The sequence below is a fragment of the Trachypithecus francoisi genome, unplaced genomic scaffold (genome assembly GCF_009764315.1).
Source record: "Trachypithecus francoisi isolate TF-2019V2 unplaced genomic scaffold, Tfra_2.0 Lachesis_group21, whole genome shotgun sequence".
Lineage (NCBI taxonomy): Eukaryota > Metazoa > Chordata > Mammalia > Primates > Cercopithecidae > Trachypithecus > Trachypithecus francoisi.
Genome location: NW_022681467.1, coordinates 26,713,399 through 26,737,871, shown reverse-complemented (window position 1 = coordinate 26,737,871; position 24,473 = coordinate 26,713,399). Strand labels below are relative to the sequence as shown.

At 38.2% G+C, this 24,473-nt stretch overlaps 1 protein-coding gene across 2 annotated transcripts; it reads left to right on the top strand.

Moving 5' to 3' along the window:
- Window positions 1–1,386: 1,386 nt before the first annotated feature.
- Window positions 1,387–10,916, top strand: DEFB125 (defensin beta 125). 2 transcript variants are annotated; one of them, XR_004431052.1, is made up of 2 exons: window positions 1,387–1,477; window positions 9,821–9,864. XR_004431052.1 is itself a non-coding variant. In XM_033185351.1 (2 exons), exons 1-2 carry the CDS (start codon window positions 1,828–1,830, stop codon window positions 10,231–10,233), a joined length of 471 nt encoding a protein of 156 aa, XP_033041242.1. In that variant the 5' UTR covers window positions 1,796–1,827; the 3' UTR covers window positions 10,234–10,916. The 2 variants fall into 2 exon arrangements, 1 of the variants encoding a protein (XP_033041242.1); XM_033185351.1 differs by lacking the exon at window positions 1,387–1,477 and adding an exon at window positions 1,796–1,885 and having other exon boundaries at window positions 9,821–10,916.
- Window positions 10,917–24,473: the final 13,557 nt, after the last annotated feature.

Below are 24,473 nucleotides of genomic sequence, written 5' to 3'. Positions count from 1 at the left end.
CTCAATATTTGCCCAGACAAACATCCTGGAGAGTTTCCCCAGTTTTCTTATAGTAGTTTCATAGTTTGAGGTCTTAGATTTAATTCTTTAATCCATTTGATTTTTGATTTGATGTTTTGTATATGGTGAGAGACAGAGGTCTAGTTTCATTATTCTGCATATGGATATCCAGTTTTCCCAGCACCATTTATTAAAAAGACTGTTGTTTTTAATAAACAACAGTTTATGTTCTTGCCAGTCATGCCAGTGTATGTTCTTGGCACCTTTGTCAAAAATGAGTTTACTGTAGATGTGTGGGCTTGTTTCTGGGTTCTCTATTCTTTTCCATTGCTCTATGTGTCTGTTTTTATGCGAATTGTACAACCATGCTGTTTTGGTTACTATAGCTCTGTAGTATAATTTAAAGTCAGGTAATGTGATTTCTCCAGTGTTGTTCTTGTTGCTTAGGATAGCTTTGGCCATCCTGCATTTTTAACCCTTTTCCCATTTTCACCCAGAATACTCACTGGTGGCACTTGCAGCACCAGGGTTTACCCTGAGATAACTTTGCCGTGAAATATATCACCTATATTATTATTTTCACATTGTTCTAATATATTGACTTTGAAAACACAAGTTATCATTCTATTTGTAGCATCTTGTTGTTAGCAATGTAAATTTCCATTTACAAAATATAGAAATTCTTGATCGCTGAAAATGTCAGATTCTAGAAAGCATAGCATTCCTATGTTAATATTGTTCTCAAACAGTTTTTGGCTGAAGAGTCATTTAATGAATCTACTTTTTTCCAAAATAGACGATTCTGATGATTCAGATGATTCTGATGTTAGTTCTGTTCAAAAATAATTCCAAGAACAGTTTGTATATTTTATTTTCACACTGAAAATCAGTCAGCCTCAAGAGCGTGTTAATGTAAAATTAAATGAACACAGGCAGTGAGCTGCACTTTTTTTTTCTAAACAGTAAAAAATTTTCCTGATTTTCTTGACATCCGGTGGTATTAAACATATGTGGGAGAAATACAGCTTAGCAAACTCTTCCAGGAGATAAAGTGCTGATTACCCCTACTGGGCAATTTCACAATGTCTCCTATATTTTTCTCCTTTGGTAGTGGGAATGGGGGAGCACAATGTTACATTGGGCCTCTCTCCTCTCTCTCTTTCTCTCTCCCTCTCCTTTAAAAATGTTTCCTCTCTCTCAATATTTCATTTCTTATTTGTATTTCTGAATGAGGGAGAAGAGTTGATGGGACAGTGGAGTGGGAAAAAGAAGAGCACCAATAAAACCTGTTTTCCTGTTTTACTATTTTCATTCCAAATTCCTTCTATCTTATGAACTTATTAGTTAAAAAGTGTCTTTCTTGTTTCACAGGAATTCATACTGGAATGATCACTCAGAAGAAAAGGTGAATACCAGATGTTGTAAGCTATTGGACTGCCACAAGTGATATCTTTACACACCATTCTGCTGTCACTGGGTATGTATGAAGTGTTGCATACAGACAGAGGAGAAAGGCAATTGACCCCATCTAAAGTTAACCAAAACTTCCTTTTGGGGCTGTTTCTTTCCATCAGACCTTACAGTTCTACGGGATAATAGCTTATCTCATAAGACCTGAGCTTTCTTTAATAATTTCTAGAAGCAGACGTTATTGTGTCATGCACACTCAGTGTTGCAAATTAATGGTCTGGTGATCTGGGTGGCATGGCATTTTCCCCTTCTCTGGTTCATCACCCATGATAGACCAGTAAAGGTGATCACTTAAATTCCTTCCTGTGCAGTGTTCTGTATTCCTCAGGACACACAGCTTCCTCTCTCCCAGGAGCCATGAATCTCCTGATGCTGACATTCGTTATCTGTGGGTTGCTAACTCAGGTGACCAAAGGTAATAGAACCCTACAAAGCAGAGATGATGGAACTAGGATAAGTTGTTGCCCTTGGGCTCCCCTGGTATCATGATGGGAAGAGAGGGAATCTACAGGAAAAATCTGGGCCAATAAAGAGCAGCAGAAATGCTCTTATTTTGGCAGCTCCATGCCCCTAGTCTCTGAGAATCTTTCTGTTAGGGACATCTAGCAAGCTGGGATGTCCTCTGAAGCATTTCTCCAAAGACAAGAATTTCCTTAATGCTCTGAGCCACCCTATCTGTCTCTCTACATAACTATCCAATGTTAGCTCAGCCTCACTTCACTTCTATTTTGATTATTCCGTTGTATCTATTTCATTGTTGTGTCCTGTTAGTTCTCCTACAATCTTGAATTCTTCTTTGCCTGGAGAGTACCTTCAGAGGGAGGCCCTCATTTTTATGTTCTTAGATATGGTGAACAAGTCCATTGACAGTTTGTAGATTCTGTAGCACCATCATATGGAAGAGACAATATATGTTTGGGGTAGAAGTGGAAATAAGTGGAGTGAAGACAGGATAGAAAGACTAGCGACCAATGGGGAGCTTCTAATTTTAGATGAATAGGAACAGTCTGTTTCCACTATTTAATAATGCTACTTTTGAAATTTTTAACATTTTATTTAAAAAAAACTTGCAATTGGTTATGTATCAAGCAATTGATAGATTTATAGGGTTTAAGGAAAAGAAAAGGGTATGCCTGTCCAAGAATACCAGTTCTTCAGTCCTCCCCTTCAGAATCAATCAATGTTACCAATTTCTTATATATCCTAGCAAATACAAATATACTTATTTGCCTGTGTATACCTTTTAGATTTTTTAAAAATGCAATTGCAAATGCACCATGTGAATTGTTCTGCAATGTACTAGCAATGTATTAGAGACATCTTATCCACACATAAACCTAGTTCATTATTTTTAATCAATAAGTAAAACTCTGAGGAGCAGATGTATCTCCTCACATTAATTACTCTGCTATTGATGAAAAATAGGTCTTTAATTATCAGAAACAATTCAGCAAGAAAAATTTGTAAGCAAATGTATGTCTTTCCATTTATGACTGGACACATGGACACACACACACACACACATACACACACAAATCACCTACCAGAAAAGCTGAACTACTCTTCTCTCCTATCACCAGCTGCAAGAGTGTCAGCTTCCCATACACTCATCAGTCCTTTTTGTTTTTTCTACTACATTCTTCCAAGTTTTACAGTCTAATATGTGAAAATGATGTCCTGATGTTTGAATTCATGACACTTCAGTTATAAATGAGTTTGAACATCCAGTCCATTCGATTTCTAAACTTTACTTATCTTTATATACCAAGAAATTTGGCTTTTGTTAAATTTGGAGGTGTTACATGTTGCTTAGAAAGATGCTATTCATGTCTATTAAATGGTTATAACTGTGCCTATGATCTGTTACGTCTTGATTCACATGTTGATGTAATATGAGTTACAGAATTAATATCTACTTTCACTTCTGATTATAAACTGCTGTATTTGTTGAAAATTTGGAAATTTTGAAATTGTAAAGAGGTAAAAAAATTGTAAAGAAGTTAAAAGAGACAAAATATTTTTTATCTGTTTTTCTTCCTCAGTTTTCTTATTTGAATAAAAATGTATAGCATACTTATAAATTTTCTATTAAACTATTAGTATTTTCCCATTTACTAAATATTTTTCAAAAACTGTATTTCCAATGACTGCATAAAATTTTATAGAAAGGATACTGTTTAAATTACTTAGCCAAATTTTTTTTGCATAAATAAGTGCATTTACATTTTATAGACAAGGATGGCTAGCATAACCTTTCTTATACATAAATCATTCAGCATAAAATTCCTGGAGATGTAGTTTTTTCTGTCTGCTTCATGTATTATCAATTTTTGAATACTTGCCAAGTCCTAAAAATGAAAGATTATGTTTAGTTAATTTTTTTTTTTTTTTTTTTTTTTGAGACGGAGTCTCGCTCTGTCGCCCAAGCTGGAGGGTAGTGGCTGGCTCTCAGCTCACTGCAAGCTCCGCCTCCCGGGTTCACACCATTCTCCTGCCTCAGCCTCCCGAGTAGCTGGGACTGCAGGCGCCTGCCACCTCGCCCGGCTAGTTTTTTGTACTTTTTAGTAGAGACGGGGTTTCACCGTGTTAGCCAGGATGGTCTTGATCTTCTGACCTTGTGATCCGCCCGTCTCGGCCTCCCAAAGTGCTGGGATTACAGGCTTGAGCCACCGCGCCCGGCCAGTTAATTTTTATTTATGTCTGTGAGTAATGGGGAAGTCAAACTCCAAATACATGCTTAATGTATATTTAACTTTTCTATAAATTGTCTATGCCTCTTTTTCTCTTTTATTTTGGAGAGTTAGTTTTCATTTTTTTGATTTAGAAATTTTCATTTTTGTGTTCTCTTACAGGTTTGGTTTTGAAATTTAACTATTTAGTCCCTCTGAGCTTTATATTATGTGTTTTCAAGTGAGATAGCACCTGATGGCTTGTGAAGCAACTTTTTACCAAGCCAAACTATCAGTGGACTGCTATCAATAGATATATTTTGAGTTGTTGCTAGCTGATTTTATATCTGGTATGTGTGGTAAGAATTCCACACATGGGATAATGTTTTGGCTAGATGGCTCCCCTGCTTAGAAACATGCAATTGCTAGTCATATATCTAATTTTAGAATTTTGAGATACTGCTTGATGAAGATCACATGTCCTAACAACATCATAGTTCCAGACTGAAGTTCTTTGAATAAAATGACTATTGTCACTCTAGAAAAAAAATTATGAATTATTCTCAATTGCCATCATTCTACTGCTTAAACCAAATTCTTGGAATTATCTTTGATTTTTTATATCCTATGACATTCATATCTATTAGGAAGTCTATTACATCTGCCTGCAAATTATATCCAGAATGCAATTATTCTCGTCACCTCCATTGCTACCACTGTGTTTCTAGTCACCATCATCTCTCACCTGTGATCCTCAGGATCTCTGTCTTTTTGCTCTTCCCTTCCACACTCTTGTGAAGTACACATAATGCATAATCCGCTTACACTGGAAGTCAGATCATGTACTTTTGCTCAAAACTCTGCTATGGCCCCCTCTATACTCAGAGCAGTAACCAGAGTCCATACAATGGCTCACCTGGCCCTGCAGGATCTGGCCCTTAGGACCTCTCTCACCTCATCTCCTACTATTATAGTCCTTGTTCACTCCACTACAGCCACACAGGCCCCAGTGCTCTTCCCCAAACATATCAGACTTACACAACCCATAGAGCTCTGTTTGTTTCCTCTGCCTAGAATGCACTTGCTGGTGTGCCTAATTCCTTTACCTCCTTCAAGCTGTTTAATCATCACCTTGTTACACAGGCCTGTGCAACTCCTGTTTATGAATCTTCTATTACCTTTACGTCTATTCTCCCCTCTTTCTGCAAACCATTTATCACCTTTTCATCTACAAAATAATGTACTTTGTTTTTTATTGAGGTAAAATATACATATATAAATTACCATCCTTACCATGTTTTTACCATATTTTCATGTATGCCTGTTGGCCATTTGTATCTCTTCTGTTGAGAAATGTCTATTCAAATCTTTTACCCATTTTAAAATCAGATTATATGTTTTTGTTTTTGTTCGCTATGGAGCTGTTTGAGTTCCTTATATGAATATATTTTTGGTTGTTAATTCCTCATCAGACAGATAGTTTGCAAATATTTTCTCCCACTCTGTGGGCTATATCTTCACTTTGTTGATTATTTCCTTTGCTGTGCCCAAGCTTTTTAGTTTGATGTAATCCTAATTGTCTCTTTTTGCTTTGGTTTCCTGTGCTTTTGCGGTCTACCCAAGAAACCTTTGCCAAGACCAATGTCCTGAAGTGTTTCCCTAATGTTTTCTTCAGGTAGTTTCACAGTTTCAGGTCTTAGATTTAAGTCTGCAAACCATACAGTTTAGCAGGGAGTGCACTTGCTTTTTATTGTCTATCTCCCTCTGCTAGAAAGTCAGCTCCATGTGATTTTTGTCCATTTAGTTCACAGATGTACCTCAAGGGCCCAGGATGGTGCCTGTACCATAGAAGGGGCCCAAAATTTTGATGACTGTGTGATTATAGCCTAATTTAATAATGGAGAGGATAACATAAAAGCAGTAGGAAGGAATGTAAGTGAGAAACAGTTTTGAAGAATAATTGACAGAACAAGGCGATTCAAAGACAAAGGGGAAGAAAAGAGCCAAGAGGACATATTTCGAGTACGGATAATGCTGGAGAAAAAAATTAAGATATAAATCTTTGTAGATGTGAGGAATGAAGAAGCAAGGTTAGAGTTTGTCTGGCACAAAATAAGTGGAAGGTCTAGACTTGAAACTTATAGAAAATTCCACGAAGTACAAAGTAAAATGGAGCCAGTAAAATAACAAAGATAGAATAAATGACTCTAGAAGAGCGAAGGTAGAATAAATAATCGGTGAAGTTGGACTAGAGCCAACATTTCCCAGAGGATAAAATATGAACCAAGTTATTGTGAGCCTAACACATACGTACATACATACATCTATATATGCTTTATATATATTATCACATTAAATCAAGCAAGGTTGTTTAGAAAAATTACTTGCTCTTCTGTACATATGCCAGGCTTCCTCCTCCATAGAGCCTTATCTCTAGCTGCTTCCTCTGCCTAGAATTTACTTACCTAGGTACTCCTTGGGCAATTGTCTTGAGAAAGATGATCAGGCAGTTTACTGCTTGATAAATGAACATACAATGCAGCACACTAGTTTCCCTTTAGATTTATATCTTCACCCCTCAAATGAGTAGTCACACTGCTTGGAAATCCTACTGCATTTCTCTTGTAAATGAACCTTCCCTCTTTTTCTTTCTTTTTTTGAGACAGAGTCTTGCTCTGTCACCAGGTTTGGACCGCAGTGGCCCGATCTCGGCTCACTGCAACCTCCGACTCCCTGGTTCAAGTGATTCTCCTGCCTCAGCTTCCAGAGTATCTGGGATCACAGGCACGTGCCACCACATCCAGCTAATTTTGTATTTTTAGTAGAAACAGGGTTTCACCATGGCCAGTCTGGTCTCGAACTCCTGAACTCAAGTGATCTGCCCACCTCAGTCTCCCAAAGTGCTGGGTTTACATGTGTGAACCACCACACCCAACCTGCTTGTTTCTTTTCTCATTGCTTGCAAACACCATTTCCTTCTTCAAAACAAACCTGAAAGCCCTCCCTTAACCTTACATTGCCCTCTAACAAGTTATTTATTTCTCTGCTTTTCTTTGGAGCTAAACTTCTTAAGAGTTTCATTTACAGATCCTGCATTCACTTCTCTCTCATTCACATTTTGACCAACTGCAATTTAGTTTCTTTTCTCATAACACTCAGAAGCTGCTCTCCTCAGTATGAAGTGACCTTCATACTACTAAAAGCATGGACACTTTCCTGCCTTCATCTTTTTTTTTAACCTCTCAGCAGTATTTGACCACAAAATGACCACTCTGTTCTTTAATAAACAGTCTCCTCTCCTACTTAATGTAGTCGCATCAGATACAACTTTCCCTATAACCTTTATGCATTTTCTGTTTTCATGCATATCAGCCCAACCTGCAACTGTCAGTATCTCCCAGTCTTTCAACAACTGCTTGTGAAATACCCCTGTATATGGCAATCCAGAAATGCCAGAAAATTATCAGCTGTCTCTGGGATCATCTATTAACTATGGGGGAAGCTGGATAAATAGTCCAGGTCCTTTGAACCTCATGTAGAATAACTTTAGGGCTTGGTAATATTTTTTTTTCCCTGTGGTAATTCCTTTATTTGCAGTTCAAGGCTATTATGTAAAGTAAACATAAATGATTTTAGTTCTTCAAGGTTTTTACTGTAACTATGCACCCTTTCATTCTTCAAGGTTTTTCTGTAACACTGCACCTTTAGGACCTGATGCCCAGTTAAACATTTTTTAAAGTTATTTGGTCTTTTTTTAAAAATAAAAACTAAATGCTATTTTTGCTTTTACTTTTAGTTGACATGTAATAATTGTTCATACTTAGAAGATGCAGAGTGATATTTTGATACATGTGTACAGTGTGTAATGATCAAATCAGGGTAATTAGCATATCTATCACCTCAAACATTTGTCATTTTTTTATGTTGGGAATATTCAGAATCCTCTCTTCTAGCTATTTGAAAATATACAATAAATGATTGTTAACTACCGTCACCCTACAGTGCTATAGAACAGCGGACCCCTTTTGGCACCAGGGACCAGTTTCATGGAAGACAGTTTTTCCAATGGGGTGAAGATGGTGGTGGGGATGGTTTCAGGATAAAACTGTTCCACCTCGGGTCATCAGGCGTTAGTTAGAGTCTCACAAGGAACACACATCCTAGATCCCTTACATGCACACAGTTCATAATAGGGTTCATGCCATTATGAGAATCTAATGCCTTGGCTGATCTGACAAGAAGTGGAGCTCAGGCGGTGATGCTCGCACACCTGCTGTTCACCTTTTGCTGTGCAGCCTGGTTCCTAACAGGCCATGGACCAGTACCCATTGGCTGCCCGGGGGTTGGGGACCCCTGCTATAGGACACTGGAACCTTTTCCTCCTATCTAGGTGTAATTTTCTATCTGTTAACCAACCTCTCTCTATCCTCAATTCCCTTCGCAGCCTCTAGTAATCACTATTCTACAGTCCACTTCTATGAACTCAACTTTTTTAGCTCCTACTTATGAATGAGAACATGTGGTATTTATTTTTTTGTGTCTATTTCACTTAACGGAATGTAACATGTCCCCCAGGCTCATCCATGAGTCTGAGGCTTATTTGTAGCCTGGCTGCTGGGCTTCCCTGTGGGATTGTCCTCTGAGCAAGCAGAACACAGCCATGCTGCTGGCCAGCAGTTGATAGATGAACTCATGATAATAGCAGGTTATAACTCACCTTTTATTGGATTTCTTGCTTTCCTGATTTCTACATTTCTCCACTGATTTTTTTGAGGGAGGAATTTTCTCTCAACTAAACTATTATATTCAAATCTTTGCTGGAGCTCTGCTTTGCTGGGGGTCTGCTTTAAGACTCTAGTGTCTTATTCTCCTGTTTTGGTCTGACTTATCTTGTTGGTCCTTTTAAGTCGTTTCCTCTTATCTGATCTCTTATCTTATCTGATCTCTTAATATTGAAACTCACTAGAATTTAATTCTATTCCTCTTTTTTTCTCATATTATTTCAACCCACCATGGTTTATCAATTTCTGTACTTTAAATGCTATCCATAAGCATCACATTTATTGATTTGCATATGTCAAACCAACCTTGCTTCCCAAGGATAAAGGCTACTTGATCGTAGTGGGTAAGCTTTTTGATGTGCTGCTGGATTCAGTTTGCTACTATTTTGTTCAGGATTTTTGCACTGATGTTCATCAAGGATACTGGCCTGACATTTTTTTCTTGTGTCTCTGCTAGGTTTTGGTCTCAGGATGATGCTGGCCTCATAGAATAAGTTAAAGTGGAGTCCTGCCTTCTCAATTTTGGGGGAATAGTTTCAGTAGGAATGATACCAACTCTTCTTTGTATATCTGGTAGAATTCAGCTGTGAATCCGTCTGGTCCTGGGCTTTCATTTTCATCCTTTCTATCCAGGTTTTGAATCAGTCTAAGTATGCTCTCTCTCTCTCTGTCCCTGTCTCTCTTTTTCTACCTTCCTCCTTTTCGCCACATAACTTCTTTAATGGTACATGGCACAATTTTAATATACACTTTTTGTTGTCCTGTTTGTCTCTTTCAATGGCTTTTTGTATTTGACATAGTATTAGTCTAGATGTCAGTCAGTATAAACTTTTGAATGAATGAAAAGTTGTTATGTTGATGTCAGAGTTAAAAATTTGACCTATATTTTGTTCTCTACAGGTAGCTTTGAACCCCAAAAATGTTGGAAGAATAATATAGGATGTTGCAGAAGACGATGTTTAGATACTGAAAGGTACATACTTCTTTGTAGGAACAAGCTATCATGCTGCATTTCTATAATAATGTCATATGAATACACTCGACGACCACCATTTCCTGTGACTCACCTAGAGGATATAACATTTGATTATAGTGATATGGGCTCTTTTACTGGTTCCCTGGTATCTAAGTTGAGTGATCTGGTAACATTTGACACACATGGAGAAACCATGACTCCCGAGACCAATACTCCCGAGACTACTATGCCACCATCCGAGACCACGACTTCCAAGACTACTATGCCACCATCCGAGACCACGACTTCCAAGACTACTATGCCACCACCTTCTCAGATGGCTCTTACTCATAATTAATTAACATTTACTTCTGGTATGGAACAAATAGAAATACTGCTGGAAATAATATCCAAAGAGCTGATTCTACCAATCCAATTTCACCCGGAAAATTCCATCAGGGATTGGATGACCATGGGGATGGACATAATTGCTACTATTAAGACAACAGCCAAGATAATTGCCTTGCAATTAGAAACATGTAGACAGAAATGTATAGAAGATACAAGGATTCTCTTAATTGGACTTAAAGTCTTTATCTGTCTTCCTCTGATGTACTAAAATATGTGAGCTAATTTTTGTCTTAAGTGAACATTTGTATGTCTGTGTATTTTTCCATGCCAAAAACAAAAATGAAGACCATTGTTTGGAGCTGCCTATTATGTCTAAGACAAGAATTTTTACTTTAACAGTGCCTGGCCCACTGCTATCATATATAGGAGAACATATAAAAGCATATAGAAAGACACTTCCAGACAAATGTTCCCTTCGCTACCCTCCACCTTTTATTGTAAGAACTTACAGTACTTCTGTGTGTCATGACGTCAAATTTTGTTTAAGGTTCTAGCTGGTAACTAACAGTTAGTTAGTTAGAAGCTAATTCTTTCATTCAGCACAAGCACTGATCTCACTGGATAGAGATAAAAGTGGGATTTGCCTTGAGAGTACATCATATTAAATTAAAAGCTGCATCTCAAATTCTACTTACCTTTCCAATCTTCTTTCCGCTTAGAAGTCCAACTTCCAGCTATGGCAGCCTCATAACATGCCTCCTCAGGTCTCTGTTTTGTCCATGAATGTTAGTTGTGTGCAGTGTTTCTATGCTTCGTATGGCTGTATGCATGTGACTGCTGTTTGTATGGCAACAGATGGGTCAGTAACTGTCTTCTATGATACTACAGAGAAATGGTTATTAACTATAAAGTTCATTAGGTTTTTTTTTTTTTTTTGAGACACAGTCTTGCTCTGTCACCCAAGCTGGAGTGCAGTGGCACGATTTCGGTTCACTGCAAGCTCTGCCTCCTGGGTTCATGCCGTTCTCCTGCCTTAGCCTCCCGAGTAACTGGGACTACAGGCACCTGCCACCACGCCTGGCTAATTTTTTGTTATTTTTAGTAGAAGTGGGTTTTCATCATGTTAGCCAGAATGGTCTCGATCTCCTGACCTCGTGATCCACCCGCCTTGGCCTCCCAAAATGCTGGGATTACAGGTGTGAGATACTGTGCCCAGCTGACTATTACTGTTACTTTTTAACTTTAAGTTCCGGGATAAAAGTGCAGAACATGTAGGTGTGTTACATAGGTATCCATGTGCCATGGTGGTTTGCTGCACCTGTCAACCCATCATCCAGGTTTTAAGTCCCGCATGCATTAGCTATTTGTCTTAATGTTCTGCCTACCCTTCCCCACACACCCTGACTGGCCCTCATGTGTCATATTCTCCTCCATGTGTTCTCATTGTTCAGTTCCCACTTATGAATGAGAACACGTGGTGTTTGGTGTTCTGTTCCTGTGTTAGTTTGCTGAAGATGATGGCTTCGAGCTTCATCCATGTCCCTGCAAAGAGCATGATCTCATTCCTTTTTATGACTGCATAGTATTCCATGGTGTATATGTACCACATTTTTTTAATCCAGTCTATCATTGATGGCCATTTAGGTTTGTTCCATGTCTTTGCTATTGTAAATAGTGCTGCAGTAAGCATGCGTGTGAATGTGTCTTTATAATAGAATGATTTGTATTCCTTTGGATATATGCCCAGTAAGAGGATAGATGGGTCAAATGGTATTTCTGGTTCTAGATCATTGAGGAACCGCCACACTGTCTTCCATAATGGTTGAACTAATTTACATTCCTATCAACAGTGTAAAAGCATTCTTATTTTTCCACAGCCTTGTCAGTATCTATTGTTTCTTGACTTTTTAATAATCGCCATTCTGACTGGCATGAGATAGTATCTCATTGTGGTTTTGATTTGCATTTCTCTAATGAACAGTGATGTTGAGCTTTCTTTCATATGTTTGTTGACTGCAAAAATCTGTTCATATCCTTTGCCCACTTATTGATTTTTTTTTTTCTTGTAAATTTGTTTAAGCTCCTTGTAGATTCCAGATATCAGACCTTTGGTAGCTGGGTAGATTGCAAAACATTCCTCCCATTCTGCAGGCTGCATGTTCACTCTGATGATAGTTTCTTTTGCTGTGCAGAAGCTCTTTCATTTAATTAGATCCCATTTGACAATTTTGGCTTTTGTTGCAATTTTTTTGGCATTTTCGTCATGAAGTCTTTGCCCATGCCTATGTCCTAAATGATATTGCCTAGGTTTTCTTCTAGGGTTTTTATGGTTTTGGGTATTACATTTAAGCCTCTAATCCATGTTATACACCTTACACTTGTATAAGGTGTAAAGAAGGGGTCCAGTTTCAGTTTTCTGCATATGGCCAGCCAGTTTTCTCAGCACCATTTATTAAATATGAATAAATTCACACATGACACTGTTAACCTTAAATGTAAATGGGCTAAATGCCCCAATTAAAAGACACCAACTGCAAATTGGATAGAGTCAAAACCCATCAGTGTGCTGTATTCAGGAGACTCACTGCACGTGCAAAGACACACATAGGCTCAAAATAAAGGAATGGAGGAAAATTCACCAAGCAGATAGAAAGCACAAAATAGCAGGGGTTGCAATCCCAGTCTCTGTCAAAACAGACTTTAAACCACCAAAGATCAAAAAAGACAAAGAAAGGTATTACATAATGGTAAAGTGATCAATTCAACAAGAAGAGCTAACTATCCTAATATATGTGCACCCAATACAGGAGGACTCAGATTCATAAAACAAGTTCTTAAAGGCCTACAAAGAGACTTAGACTCCCATACAATAATAGTGGGAGGTTTTAACACTCACTGCCAATATTAGGCAGATCAATGAGGCAAAATTAACAAGGATATCCAGGAATTGAACTCAGCTCTGGATCAAGTGGACCTAATAGACATCTACAGAACTCTCCACTCCAAATCAACAGAATATACATTCTTCTAGGTGCCACATGACACTTATTCTAAAATTGACCACATAATTGGAAGTAAAACACTCCTCAGGAAATGCAAAAGAACTGATTAGTTATTAATAAATTGGGCTGATGCTTGGGTGCTACTGAAAGCCATAATATCAGACACCAGAATGTCTCAAAATCAAAAAAGTTTATTCCACTAATTATTTTTTATGTGATCCAAGCCGAGCTGCCAGTGACTATGGCTGTAGTTTGAATGTTGACCATCAGACCACTGACCTTTCAGTAGACCTCATATTCTAATAGGTCTTAGACCACCAGTTAGGGTGTCCATCATTCAGATTTTATTGGGACAGAGGGGCTTCCCAGAACATGGGATTTAGAGAGCTAAAATGAAGGAAATCCAGAGTAAATTGGGACAAGTTGATCACCCTCACTTCAGTGCACTTCTGTCTAACAAGCTCTTTTTCCATTTTTCATAGCTATACCTCATCACATAGGTCATACACTGGCTTTTCACAGAAACAGTCTAGGGTGCCCTTTTTCCATATTTCTGCCTGAACTGTCATTTCCTGAAACATACTCCTTGACCATGCAGAGCACCTCCCACTCTACTTTGTATTATTTTCTTCCCATCATTTGAACTCTGAAATCATTTTGAGTATTTACTTTCTTTCTGATTTTTTTTTTTACTAACTTATGGCCTAACACCCCTGCTGTAATGTACATATAGTCCTCATCTCTTGGTCTTGTTGACATCTGTGATCCAAACTGCTAGAACAGTGTGTCACACATGGGAAATGCTCAATAAAAGTTTGAGAACAAATTATTCAGGCAGTTATCTTAATATATGTGAGAAGGTTATAGAATATAAAACAGTAGTCTTCAAACTGCAATACTGGTTACGAAAAGATTTTTCAAGCTATACATATTGATAGTTTAAAGGAACAAAATTTCAGATCCTCAACTTCCAAATTTCTTATGATGTTTTGGAGCATTCTTAACAGGCTCTTCTTTTATAACTCCAAGTTCTCAATTCTCCTTCTCCCACTCTGAAAAGAAAACTTACCTCTCACCCACCCTCTATTGGGCAATCATGGATTGCCCTGAGTGAACAAACCTCCAGTGGACAATTGAAATACTGGTGCTGGTATTCAGAAAGTGAATAATCATAGACTTGGCATAACAAATCCTTTGGAAATAAAAGTGTTTTAAATTTTTTTTATTTACAAAAGCAATGATGGGGGTGTCAATCAAGTTGATGGTTAATATTAAATAGATCTTTAAAGATAAACTTTAATAATAGCCTACTATGAAATTGTTAGCATATAACTTGGAAGAGGTTAAAAGAACTGTGTAAACATTAGAGTCTTATGTTCAGAGAGATTTCACAATAACAAGCTACAATGTATGTCTATGTTTTGTCATAGAGAAATGTGATAGAAAGATTAATAAAAGACTTGCAAACACAGAAATATAGTACATTAGGATCAAATTTTGTAGAGAAGATTGAATAAAAACTAAAGGTTTAAAAAGAAAAAAAGATATAATATTCCCAATTGCTAAACAAGAGCTTCTTTGCATATTTATTAAATGAATTATTGTGATTAGCAAATTGTCATGCATTCACATTCCATTGGATGTATTTAGTATTTAGTTGTTACAAGTCAATATTTGTAATATGCTATTAATTGTCCTTTTATGATTAAAATTTAAGATGAAATAGTTTATTTCCCAATTTTAAATTGTATTGGGAAAATACACACTTTATTTTTATGCCTAGCATAGACTTTTTGTTCCTTCTAATTGGAAGAGAGCTTTGCAATTTGCAATTAGTATATGTGTGACTTTTAGGAATGCTTCTTTTTTTTTTTTTTTGAGACGGAGTCTCACTCTGTCTCCCAGGCGGCAGTGCAGTGGCGCCATCTCCGCTCACTGCAAGCTCCGCCTCCCGGGTTCAGGCCATTCTCCTGCCTCAGCCTCACCAGCAGCTGGGACTACAGGCGCACACCGCCACGCCACGCTGATATTTTTGTATTTTTTAAAGTAGAGACGGGGTTTCATCGTACCACATTTGGAGAAGCTAGTGTGGGGTAGGGATAAAGATTGAAAAAACAACTAATCTATTTCATAAAGCCATTACGTGCATTTTCATGTTTTTGTACTGATTTGTTACTTGTTTCTCCCCTTGAGCTACCACTTTAATCTTAACAGCTGCAGATTATTTAGCCTAGAAATTAGTTTATGGTTAACTAAATCCAATTCTTCCTTAGGCTAGTCATTTTCCATTGGTAATACATCCTGAGGAGGCTTAACACAATCTCTCAATACATTTGATCATCAGTATCAGTACCATCCTATGACTTATTTAATAAGGCGATTTAATCTTACCAACAATAATAGTGTCACACTGTATAACAATATGGTCATGGAACAATTTAGTTTCACTCATAGAACAAATTAGTTAAACTTACATAAGTTTTGCTATGCCTCTCCAACAGAAACAGTCCCTGCTTATATACAAGATATTCTTATGGACAAGCATTGTTATAATTGTTAGAATGGTTTTATTATTTCTGGCTTCCAAGTCAGCAGAGGACAAAGACAGCCACCCAGTTTTAGTTTTCAAGCTTGGACAGAGACTGGTTTCCATTGTGTGATTTTATATAGTAAGACCTCCCCATCCTCCTGTGGGAGGTCACAGGTGATATTCAAATAGCTTCAGTCCCTGCTAACTTTACTGCAGAATATGTCTTATTCCGAAGCTCTAATGGGGCAAGAATAGTTTATAGTGCATCAATGCACATTTACAAATGCCCTGAGAGATCTTTCATAAGTTTGAAGGCCCATGAGATTCCCAAAAGTGTGCCCCTTTTTCCTCAGCAACTAGAGTGTAGTGCTATTTCCCCAAGGTTACTTTGACCTTCATCTGTAATTAAAATAGTCAAAAGGCAGTGTTGGATCAGGGTACAAGCCTTTTCCCAACGTTGGATCTTAGCATTATCTAGCATTATTTTTGAGTCTACTTGTTTCATTTTAATAAAGCCTCATCGCTTTCTCAGGATGACCCTCATTTTTTGCCTTCCTCCTAGAAAAGAATTCTCTCCAATCTGCTCATTTTAGGCCACTAATATTTCCTCTAGAGGCTTCACTAAAAGGGAATTCAGCTTGTTCCATGATGCCTGAACTGACACCTAAAGCCCCTAAAAAGTCTGTCTTATGCACCTATGTAGTTTAATTCACCATGCATGTTGTTGGCATTGTATGCTTATGGCCCGAGTGCAGTTAGGATATGTGGGTTTTACCCCAAATGCGGGTTCTTCATATACAGGTTAGATGAATTGTAGTCAAACTAGATATAATTTAGTTTTTAGTATGTTTTAATGCCTTTCATAATCTTTTTTGTCTCAGGGTGGGGCCATTACCCCAGGGGAATTCAAGTCACCATGTAATGGCTACTGCTTTAATCCCATCATGTATTAATTGCCTTTCTCTCTTTTTTCAACTTTCATTTTAGATTCAGAGGATACATGTGCAAGTTTGTTACCTGGGTATATTGCATGATGCTGAGGTTTGGGACATGAATGATTCTGTCACACAGATCTGAGCATAGTACCCAGTAGTAAGTTTATCAAACCTTGTCCACTGTCCACCCAGTAGTACCCAGTGTCTATTGTTTTCATCTTTATGTCCATCAGTGCTCAATGTTTAGCCTCCACTTATAAGAGAATATATGGTGTTTGGTTTTCTGTTCCAGTGTTAATTCACTTAGTATTATGACATCCAGCTGCATCCATGTTCCTGCAAAGGGCATAATTTCATTCTTTATTATGGCTGCATAGTATTTGATGGTGTATATATAACCTATATATAGGGCATGTTACATATAGGTTGGGCATATAGGTTGATTTCATGTCTTTGCTATTTTGAATAGTGCTGTGATGAGCTGCATCTGTCTTCTTGGTGGAATGATTTGTTTTCTTTTGCATAGATACCCAGTAATGAGATTGCTGGGCTGAATGGTAGCTCTATTATTAAGTTCCTTAAGAAATCTCCAAACTGCTTTCAAACTGGCTGAACTAATTTACATTCCCACCAAGAGTGTATAAATGTTCACTTTTCTCTGCAACCTCACCAGCATCCGCTTTTTGTTTGTTTGTTTTTCACGTTTCTGACTGTTGCGAAATGGTATCCAGTCATGGTTTTCATTTGCATTGCTCTGATGATTAGTAATGATGAGCATTTTTTCATATGTTTGTTGAGAGCTTATATGTCTTCCTTTGAGAAGTGTCTGTGTATGTCCTTTGCCCATTTTTTAATGAGTTTTTTTTTATTGAATTGTTTAATTGCCTTATAGATTCTGGATATTAGATCTTTGTTGGATGCATAGTTTGTTAATATTTTCTCCCATTCTATAGTCTATCTGTTCACTCTGTTGAGAGTTTTGCTGTGTAGAAGTTTAATTAAGTCCTACTTTCCAATTTTTGGTTTTGAGATTTTGAGAACTTAGTCATAAATTATTTTCCATTTTCCAAGGTGATGTTGAGAGTGGTGTTTTCTAGGTTTTCTTCTACGGTTCTTTTTTCTTCTTCTTCTTCTTTTCTTTTCTTTTTTTTTTTTTTTTTGAGATAGAGTCTCACTCTGTCACCCAGGCTGGAGTGCAGTGGCGCGATCTCAGATCACTGCAACCTCCGCCCCCTGGATTCAAGCTGTTCTCCTGCCTCAGCCTTCTGAGTAGCTGGGATTACAGGTGCATGCCACCACATTTGGCTAATTTTTGTATTTTTATTAGAGATGGAGTTTCACCATGTTGGTCAGGCTGGTCTCAAACTCCTAACCTCATGATCTGCCAGCCTCGGCCTCCCAAAATGCTGGGATTACAGGTGTGAACCACTGTGCCCAGCTCCTCTAGGATTCTTAAAGTTTTGAATCTTACACTTAAATCTCTAATCTAACTTGAGTCAATTTTTATATATGGTGAAGGGCAGGGGTCCCTTTCATTCTTCTGCATATGGCTAGCCAGCTATCCAAGCACCATTATTGAATTATTGGATTGAATTATTGAATAGAATTATTGAATAGGGAGTCCTTTCCCCATGATAATTTTTGTTGTCTTTGTTGAAGATCAAATGGCTGCAGGTTTGTGGCTTTACTTCCGGGTTCTCCATTCTGTTCCATTGGTTTATGAGTCTGTTTTTCTACCAGGATCATGCTGTTTTGGTTACTGTTGGCTTATAGTTTGAAGTTAGGTCATGTGATGCCTCCAGCTTTGTTCCTTTTGCTTAAGTTTGCTTTGACTGTTGGGGCTCTTTTTTTGGTTTCATATGAATTGTAGAATAGATTTTCTAATTCTGTGAAAAATGATAATGGCAGTTTGATAGAAATAGTGTTGAATCTATAGACTGCATTGGGCAGTTTGGTCATTTAAATGATATTGATTCTTCTGATCCATGAGCATGGGATATTTTTTCATTTGCTTATATTATTTATTATTTCTTTTAGCAGTGTTTTGTAGTTCTCCCAGTAGAAATCTTTCACCTCCTTGGCTAAATATATTGCAAAGTATTTTATTTTTCATGTGGCTATCATGAAAGGGATTGTCTTTTGAGACTTTACTGAAGTTGTTTATTACATCTGGAAGTCTTTTGGTGGAATCATTAGGGTTTTCTAGGCATAGAATCACATTGTCAGCTTAGAGAGATAATTTGACTTTCTCTTTTCCTATTTAGACACTTTTATTTCCTTGTCTTGCCTGATTGCTCTGGCCAGGATCACCAATTCTAACAGCTTTTGGTGAGTCTAGGTTTTTCTAAATATAAGATTATGTTGTCTATAAACAGGGATAATTTTTTTCTTTTACTGTTAATTTTCAGAGTTTTATATTTTATTTATTAGATGTGTAGTCTGGAAATACATTCTATAAGGTTATTGCTTGTCTTTTTATTTTCTTGACAGGGTCTTTTGCAGAGCAAATTTTAAGACTTTGATGAAGTTAAATTTGTCAACATTTTTTGTGTGGATTGGGCTTTTTGTGTCATGTCTAAAACTGCATAACCAAGCCTTAAGCTCCATAGATTTTCTCCTATGTTTTCTTTTAAAAGCTTTATGGTTTTACATCTTACATGTGATTCTATGACCAATTCTGAGGGGTTTTTTTCATGTATGTGGGGTGTTTAGGTAAGTTAATATTTTTTTAACCTGTGGATATGCAACTGTTCTATCACCTATATTTTAAAAGATTATTCTTCCTTCATTTAATTGGTTTTATACCTTTGTAAAAAAATCAATTGACTATACTAGTATGCTTCTACTTCTGGATTCTGGATTCTTTTCCATTCATATATGTGTCCATTCCTCTGTTAATACAAATCTTGGTTACTGAAGCTATACAATAGCTTTCATAATTGGGTAGAATTAATTTCTCCCACTTTATTCTTTTTTTTCAAGATTGACTCACCCATTCTAGCTATTTTGCCTTTCCATATACATTACAGAATAATCTGTGTATATTTAAAAATATCTTGATGGCAGTTTCAGTATGGCTGACTAGAAGCAGCTAGTGTGTGCTACTCTCACAGAGAGGAAACAAAATAGGGAGTAAATAGTGGCTTTTCAAGTGGATCGTCCGGGAGACCACATCAGGATTCACTAAGGAAGTGAGGGAATCCTCAGAGAGCAGAGAGCAAAGCCTGGCAGCTGTTCACTCAGCACCAGTGCAGAGCAAGAGAAATTCCCTGACATGGGGAAAGGGTGAGTAAGTGAGAGTCCTCAGGGGATCCACATGGATCTTTGCAATCCTGTGCACAGGAGGACCCCTTGGCCCCTATAGGCCTCTAGATCGACACAACTCCAGATCCTGGAGTTTTTGTAGAGGAACTGCTAAGGCCCACAGGCCCTGGATCCCTGGTCAACCTGGTGCCAGCTGCCATAGTCCTGATAGGGGCTGCAGTCATGGTGCTGAGGAGTGGTCAGACTGCCCTGCTCCTCCTCACCAGGTAAGGCTCAACTTTGGATTCCAATGCACCAGCCTGCCTCCACCTGAACTCTGCATGTGGGCACAGCTCTGCGCTCTCCTGGGAACCACTCAGATGGCAGACTGTGTGACTCCCATTCCCGTGCTGCTCCGAGCCAGGCAAGGCTGGCTGGTTTGGGCTTCCAACACAGAGCCTCTGTCCCTACCTGAACATTGTAGTGGGTTGCAGCTTTCCATTCCTCTGGGGCAAAACTCATAGAGGTAACAGATAATGCCTGGCACCTTTGTATGTTGCTAATAGTGAAGTTCAACATTATTGGGTAGGAGGGAAGTGCGGGCATGCCAGGCATTCCATAGCTGTCAGTCTCCATTGCCCCAGCTAAGGGATCGCATGCTCTCTAGTTAAAGGCCCACAGCACAACTGTCCTGCCCCTGCTTGAACATTTCACCTGTGACCCGGAGCCTTTCTGAAAACCCAGCCACCACAGGCCTGTGATATTCCTTTGGGTTCCCACCACTCAAGAATCCCACCTGCCCCTGCCTGAGAGTTTGGCTGGTGACCCAGGGATCAGCCTGAACCCCACCCCCACCCCATTACAGTCAGTACCTGAGATCTGGGATAGATAACCACAGTCCAGCCCCTTCAGGACCATGCACACTGTCCAGCAGGCCGTCTGGAGGCCTGTCAGCTGAGAAACTATCAATACCCTTCCAATGCTGTTGGCACCTGACCACTTCCCTCAGGGCCTATGGTTGGGCCTCCCGAACCAGCCAACACCACCATGACCAACACTGACCTGCACAGGCCCAAAGGTGGAGACCTTCCCTCTCAAAAAGCAGCAGTAATGCCCCATCGTAGAATAAGTGAGCCTTAAAGCTGTCTGTATCAGGTTGAGTGATGAGGTTATGCCCTGAACCACTCTCATGGAGAATCATAAAACAAGTGTTCCCTGTGGCCCTCAACCACTTTGCAGTGCAGAGATAGACTATAGTGTCCATCTGAAGTAGGAGTCATGAGCCCTTGAAACAGGGTGTGATAAGGAAACGGATCACATTTCTATCTACCCAGGATGGGGAGCTGGTGCAGTCTTCTCGCCCACAAGCCCTTACAGAGACCTCAGTGCACTTCACCAGGAGTTCCTCCCAGCCACCCTCATCAGAGCTGGTGCCTGTGCTTGCCGTTGTTATACTAATGGGCAAGTCAGGGGCACCAGCTCTTCTCAGCTCTGTCTCACCATCCCCACAGAAAAAGAAGCTCAGTACATCAGGTACCCCCACTGTCCAGCCCTTCACCTGAAAAAACTGAGAGCCCGCAATAGTAAACAAAGATCAGATCTATACCCATCTGTTTGTGGGACAGCTGGCTGTTACATGCAAATGTCATCTACTGGTCTATAGGTCAAACTGGACAGCCCATCAAAAAACCTGCTGGTAGAAGTGTGTAGGACTATAGAAGCAAAGCCAAAAGCCCTACCCAACACAATCCCCTCCAGATAAGAAGGAACTAGTATAAGAATTCTGCCATCATGAAAAATCTGAATGTATTACACCAACAAGGTTCACTCTAGCTCTCCAGGAGTGGTCCTAGCCAAAATAGAAACTGAGAGATGACAGATGGAGAATTCAAAGCATAGATTGCAGGAAAATTCTTTGAGATTCAACATAAGGTTGAAAATCAACTCAAAGAAATCTGTAAAGAAATCCAGAGAATAAAGGAAGAGGTAAACATCTTAAAAATAAATCCATCAGAGCTACTGCAAGTGAAAAACTCACTTAAGGCATTCCAAAATTCAATGGAAAGTTTTATCAATAAACTAGATGTAGCAGAAGAAAGAATTTCAGAGCTTGAAGATCAGTCTTTTAAACTAACCCAGTCAGACAAAATAAAGAAAAAGTTATTTTTAAAAATGAACCAAGTCTTCAAGAAATATAGGATTATGTAAAGTGATCAAACCTATGAATTACTGGCATTCTCAAGAGAGAAAGAGACAAGGAAAAAGTAAACAACCTAGAAAACATATTTGAGGGAATAATTCAATAAAATTTCCTTTGTCTTGCTAGGGAAGTAGACATCCAGATACAATAAATTCACAGAACACCTGCAAGATGCTATACAAAATGAACACCATCAAGGCATAGGGTCATCAGACTGTCTAAGGTCAATTCTAAAGAAAAAATCTTGAAGGCAGCTAGATAAATGTCAGATGAGATACAAAGGGAAGCCCATGTGGCAAACAGTTGACTTATTAGCAGAAATCCTACAATCCCAAAGAGACTGGGGGCCTATTTAAAGAATTCTCAAAGAAAAGAAACTCCAAGCAAGAATTTCATACCCTGCCAAACTAAGCTTTATAAGTGAAGGAGAGATAAGATCTTTTTCAGATCCATATCTTTTTCAGATCCCTTAAGGATCTCTTGTAAGGAGCCAGCCTTACAAGAGATCCTTAAGGGAGTTGGAGTTCTAAACATAAAGATGAAAGAACAGTATCTGCCACCACAAAACCACACCTAAGTACATAGCACATAGACCCTTTTAAGCTATTACACAGTAGGAACTATAAAGCAACCAGCTTACAATTTCATGACAGGATCAAAATCTCACATATCAATATTAACCTTGAATGTAAATGGTCTTAACACCCCACTTAAAGACACAGAGTGGCAAGTTGGGTCATAAAATAAGACCCATCCTTCTGTTGTGTTCAAGAGACCCATCTCACATGTAATGACTACTACACTAATTTTATTGGGTTTTTTTTTCCCCATTGCTTATAAGTTTCATTTTATGGTATGTTATTTTTATCATATGCCAAACATTGGGTAAATGGGTTTTGGAGACTCCAAGTGATGTTACCTTCAAACATAAAAGGTCCTCCCTTTCTCCAGATAGCAAAGAGATAATTCAATATAACAAGGCATTAAGCTGGTTCAGGGCTGGGTTTCAGTATTGGTAATGATTCCATCAAATTCGTTCCTGTTTCTCAGGAATAGCCCTCCAGGCTTTTTCTTCAGGGTCTGTTTTGTCTCAATATCTTCAGCCCAAAAAAACAATGAGGGAATTCTAGCTCTGTTCTTTATAGTTTTCAAACATTGCTCTTCAGCCTCCTGATTCAGGCACTTCTGTGATGTCTTAAGGGGGAGACCATCCGTGTGCTTGAGGTAGGCTCCATATCACTATCATATCTGTTTCCTAAGCACTACAAGAGTACAAGAAATCTCTTACTGCCTTTTGGAAGTTTCAGCTGAGCTTTCCAACCTCTCACAAAGCTCTAGTCTTCTGATGCTCCATTGGGGGAACTAAAATTTGGGGCACCTGAAATTCCAGTTTGTAATTCATAGACTCTCTGCTAGTTCAGCTGATTCAATTACCTCCCAGAGAGCCTTTCTTTCTGGGCCAAGCCTGATTTCCAGTCTGTCTCAAACTGACAAAGGCACCCAGGGGGGAAATGGTTGGCAATTATTGACCTACTCCAGAAACAGAAAGCCTGTTCTGTTCTCTCTGTAGAATATCAACTCTTCTAGTACCAGTAATTTCTCTGGTTCTCCAATGCCTTGGAAATATTATTTTAATAAAAATCATGCTTTTCTAGGTTTTGTATCAAAGGCATTGTTTTTCTGTGATTTACTGATTTCTCCCCAAGAACAGAACTTCTCAGGCCCATTTAATCTTAACTTAATTGCTGTTGTGTTTGGCTTTAAATTGGCCATTGTTTAACGTGACTTATATTTTCCTAAGTTTTCTATATTTCTCTTTTTTTCCTTTCTTTTAATCTTTCTGTATAAACTAGATGTTCTTTAATTTCATTTTTCTCCCCACTAGTTTTTAATGTATTCTCCTTTTCTATTCATCATCACTCTAGAAATGAAGACATACATTCTTAACCTATCAATATCTTATATTAACCAAAAACATGTATTTCTCCTCAGACAATTCATGGAATACAACTCCATTTCACCTGCCCCCAGTTTATATTCTATTGCTTTATTTTACTTTCACATATTATAATGCTAAGACAATATTATTGCATGCATGACAATTATAGGTAGTTCTATTTTCTGGGTGAATCCAACAAGTTATCATTATAAAGTAACCCATTTTCCTCTAAGATAATTTTTGCCTTAAATACTATTTTGTTTAATACTAAGAAGTAGAATAACTTCCTTTTGTTGGTATTTGCATGTTAATTTTTTTCCCATATTTCCACTTTCAATCTTCTCTGTATCTTGTTTTTACATTTGTCTGTTATAAATAGCATCTAATTTTTCATCCAG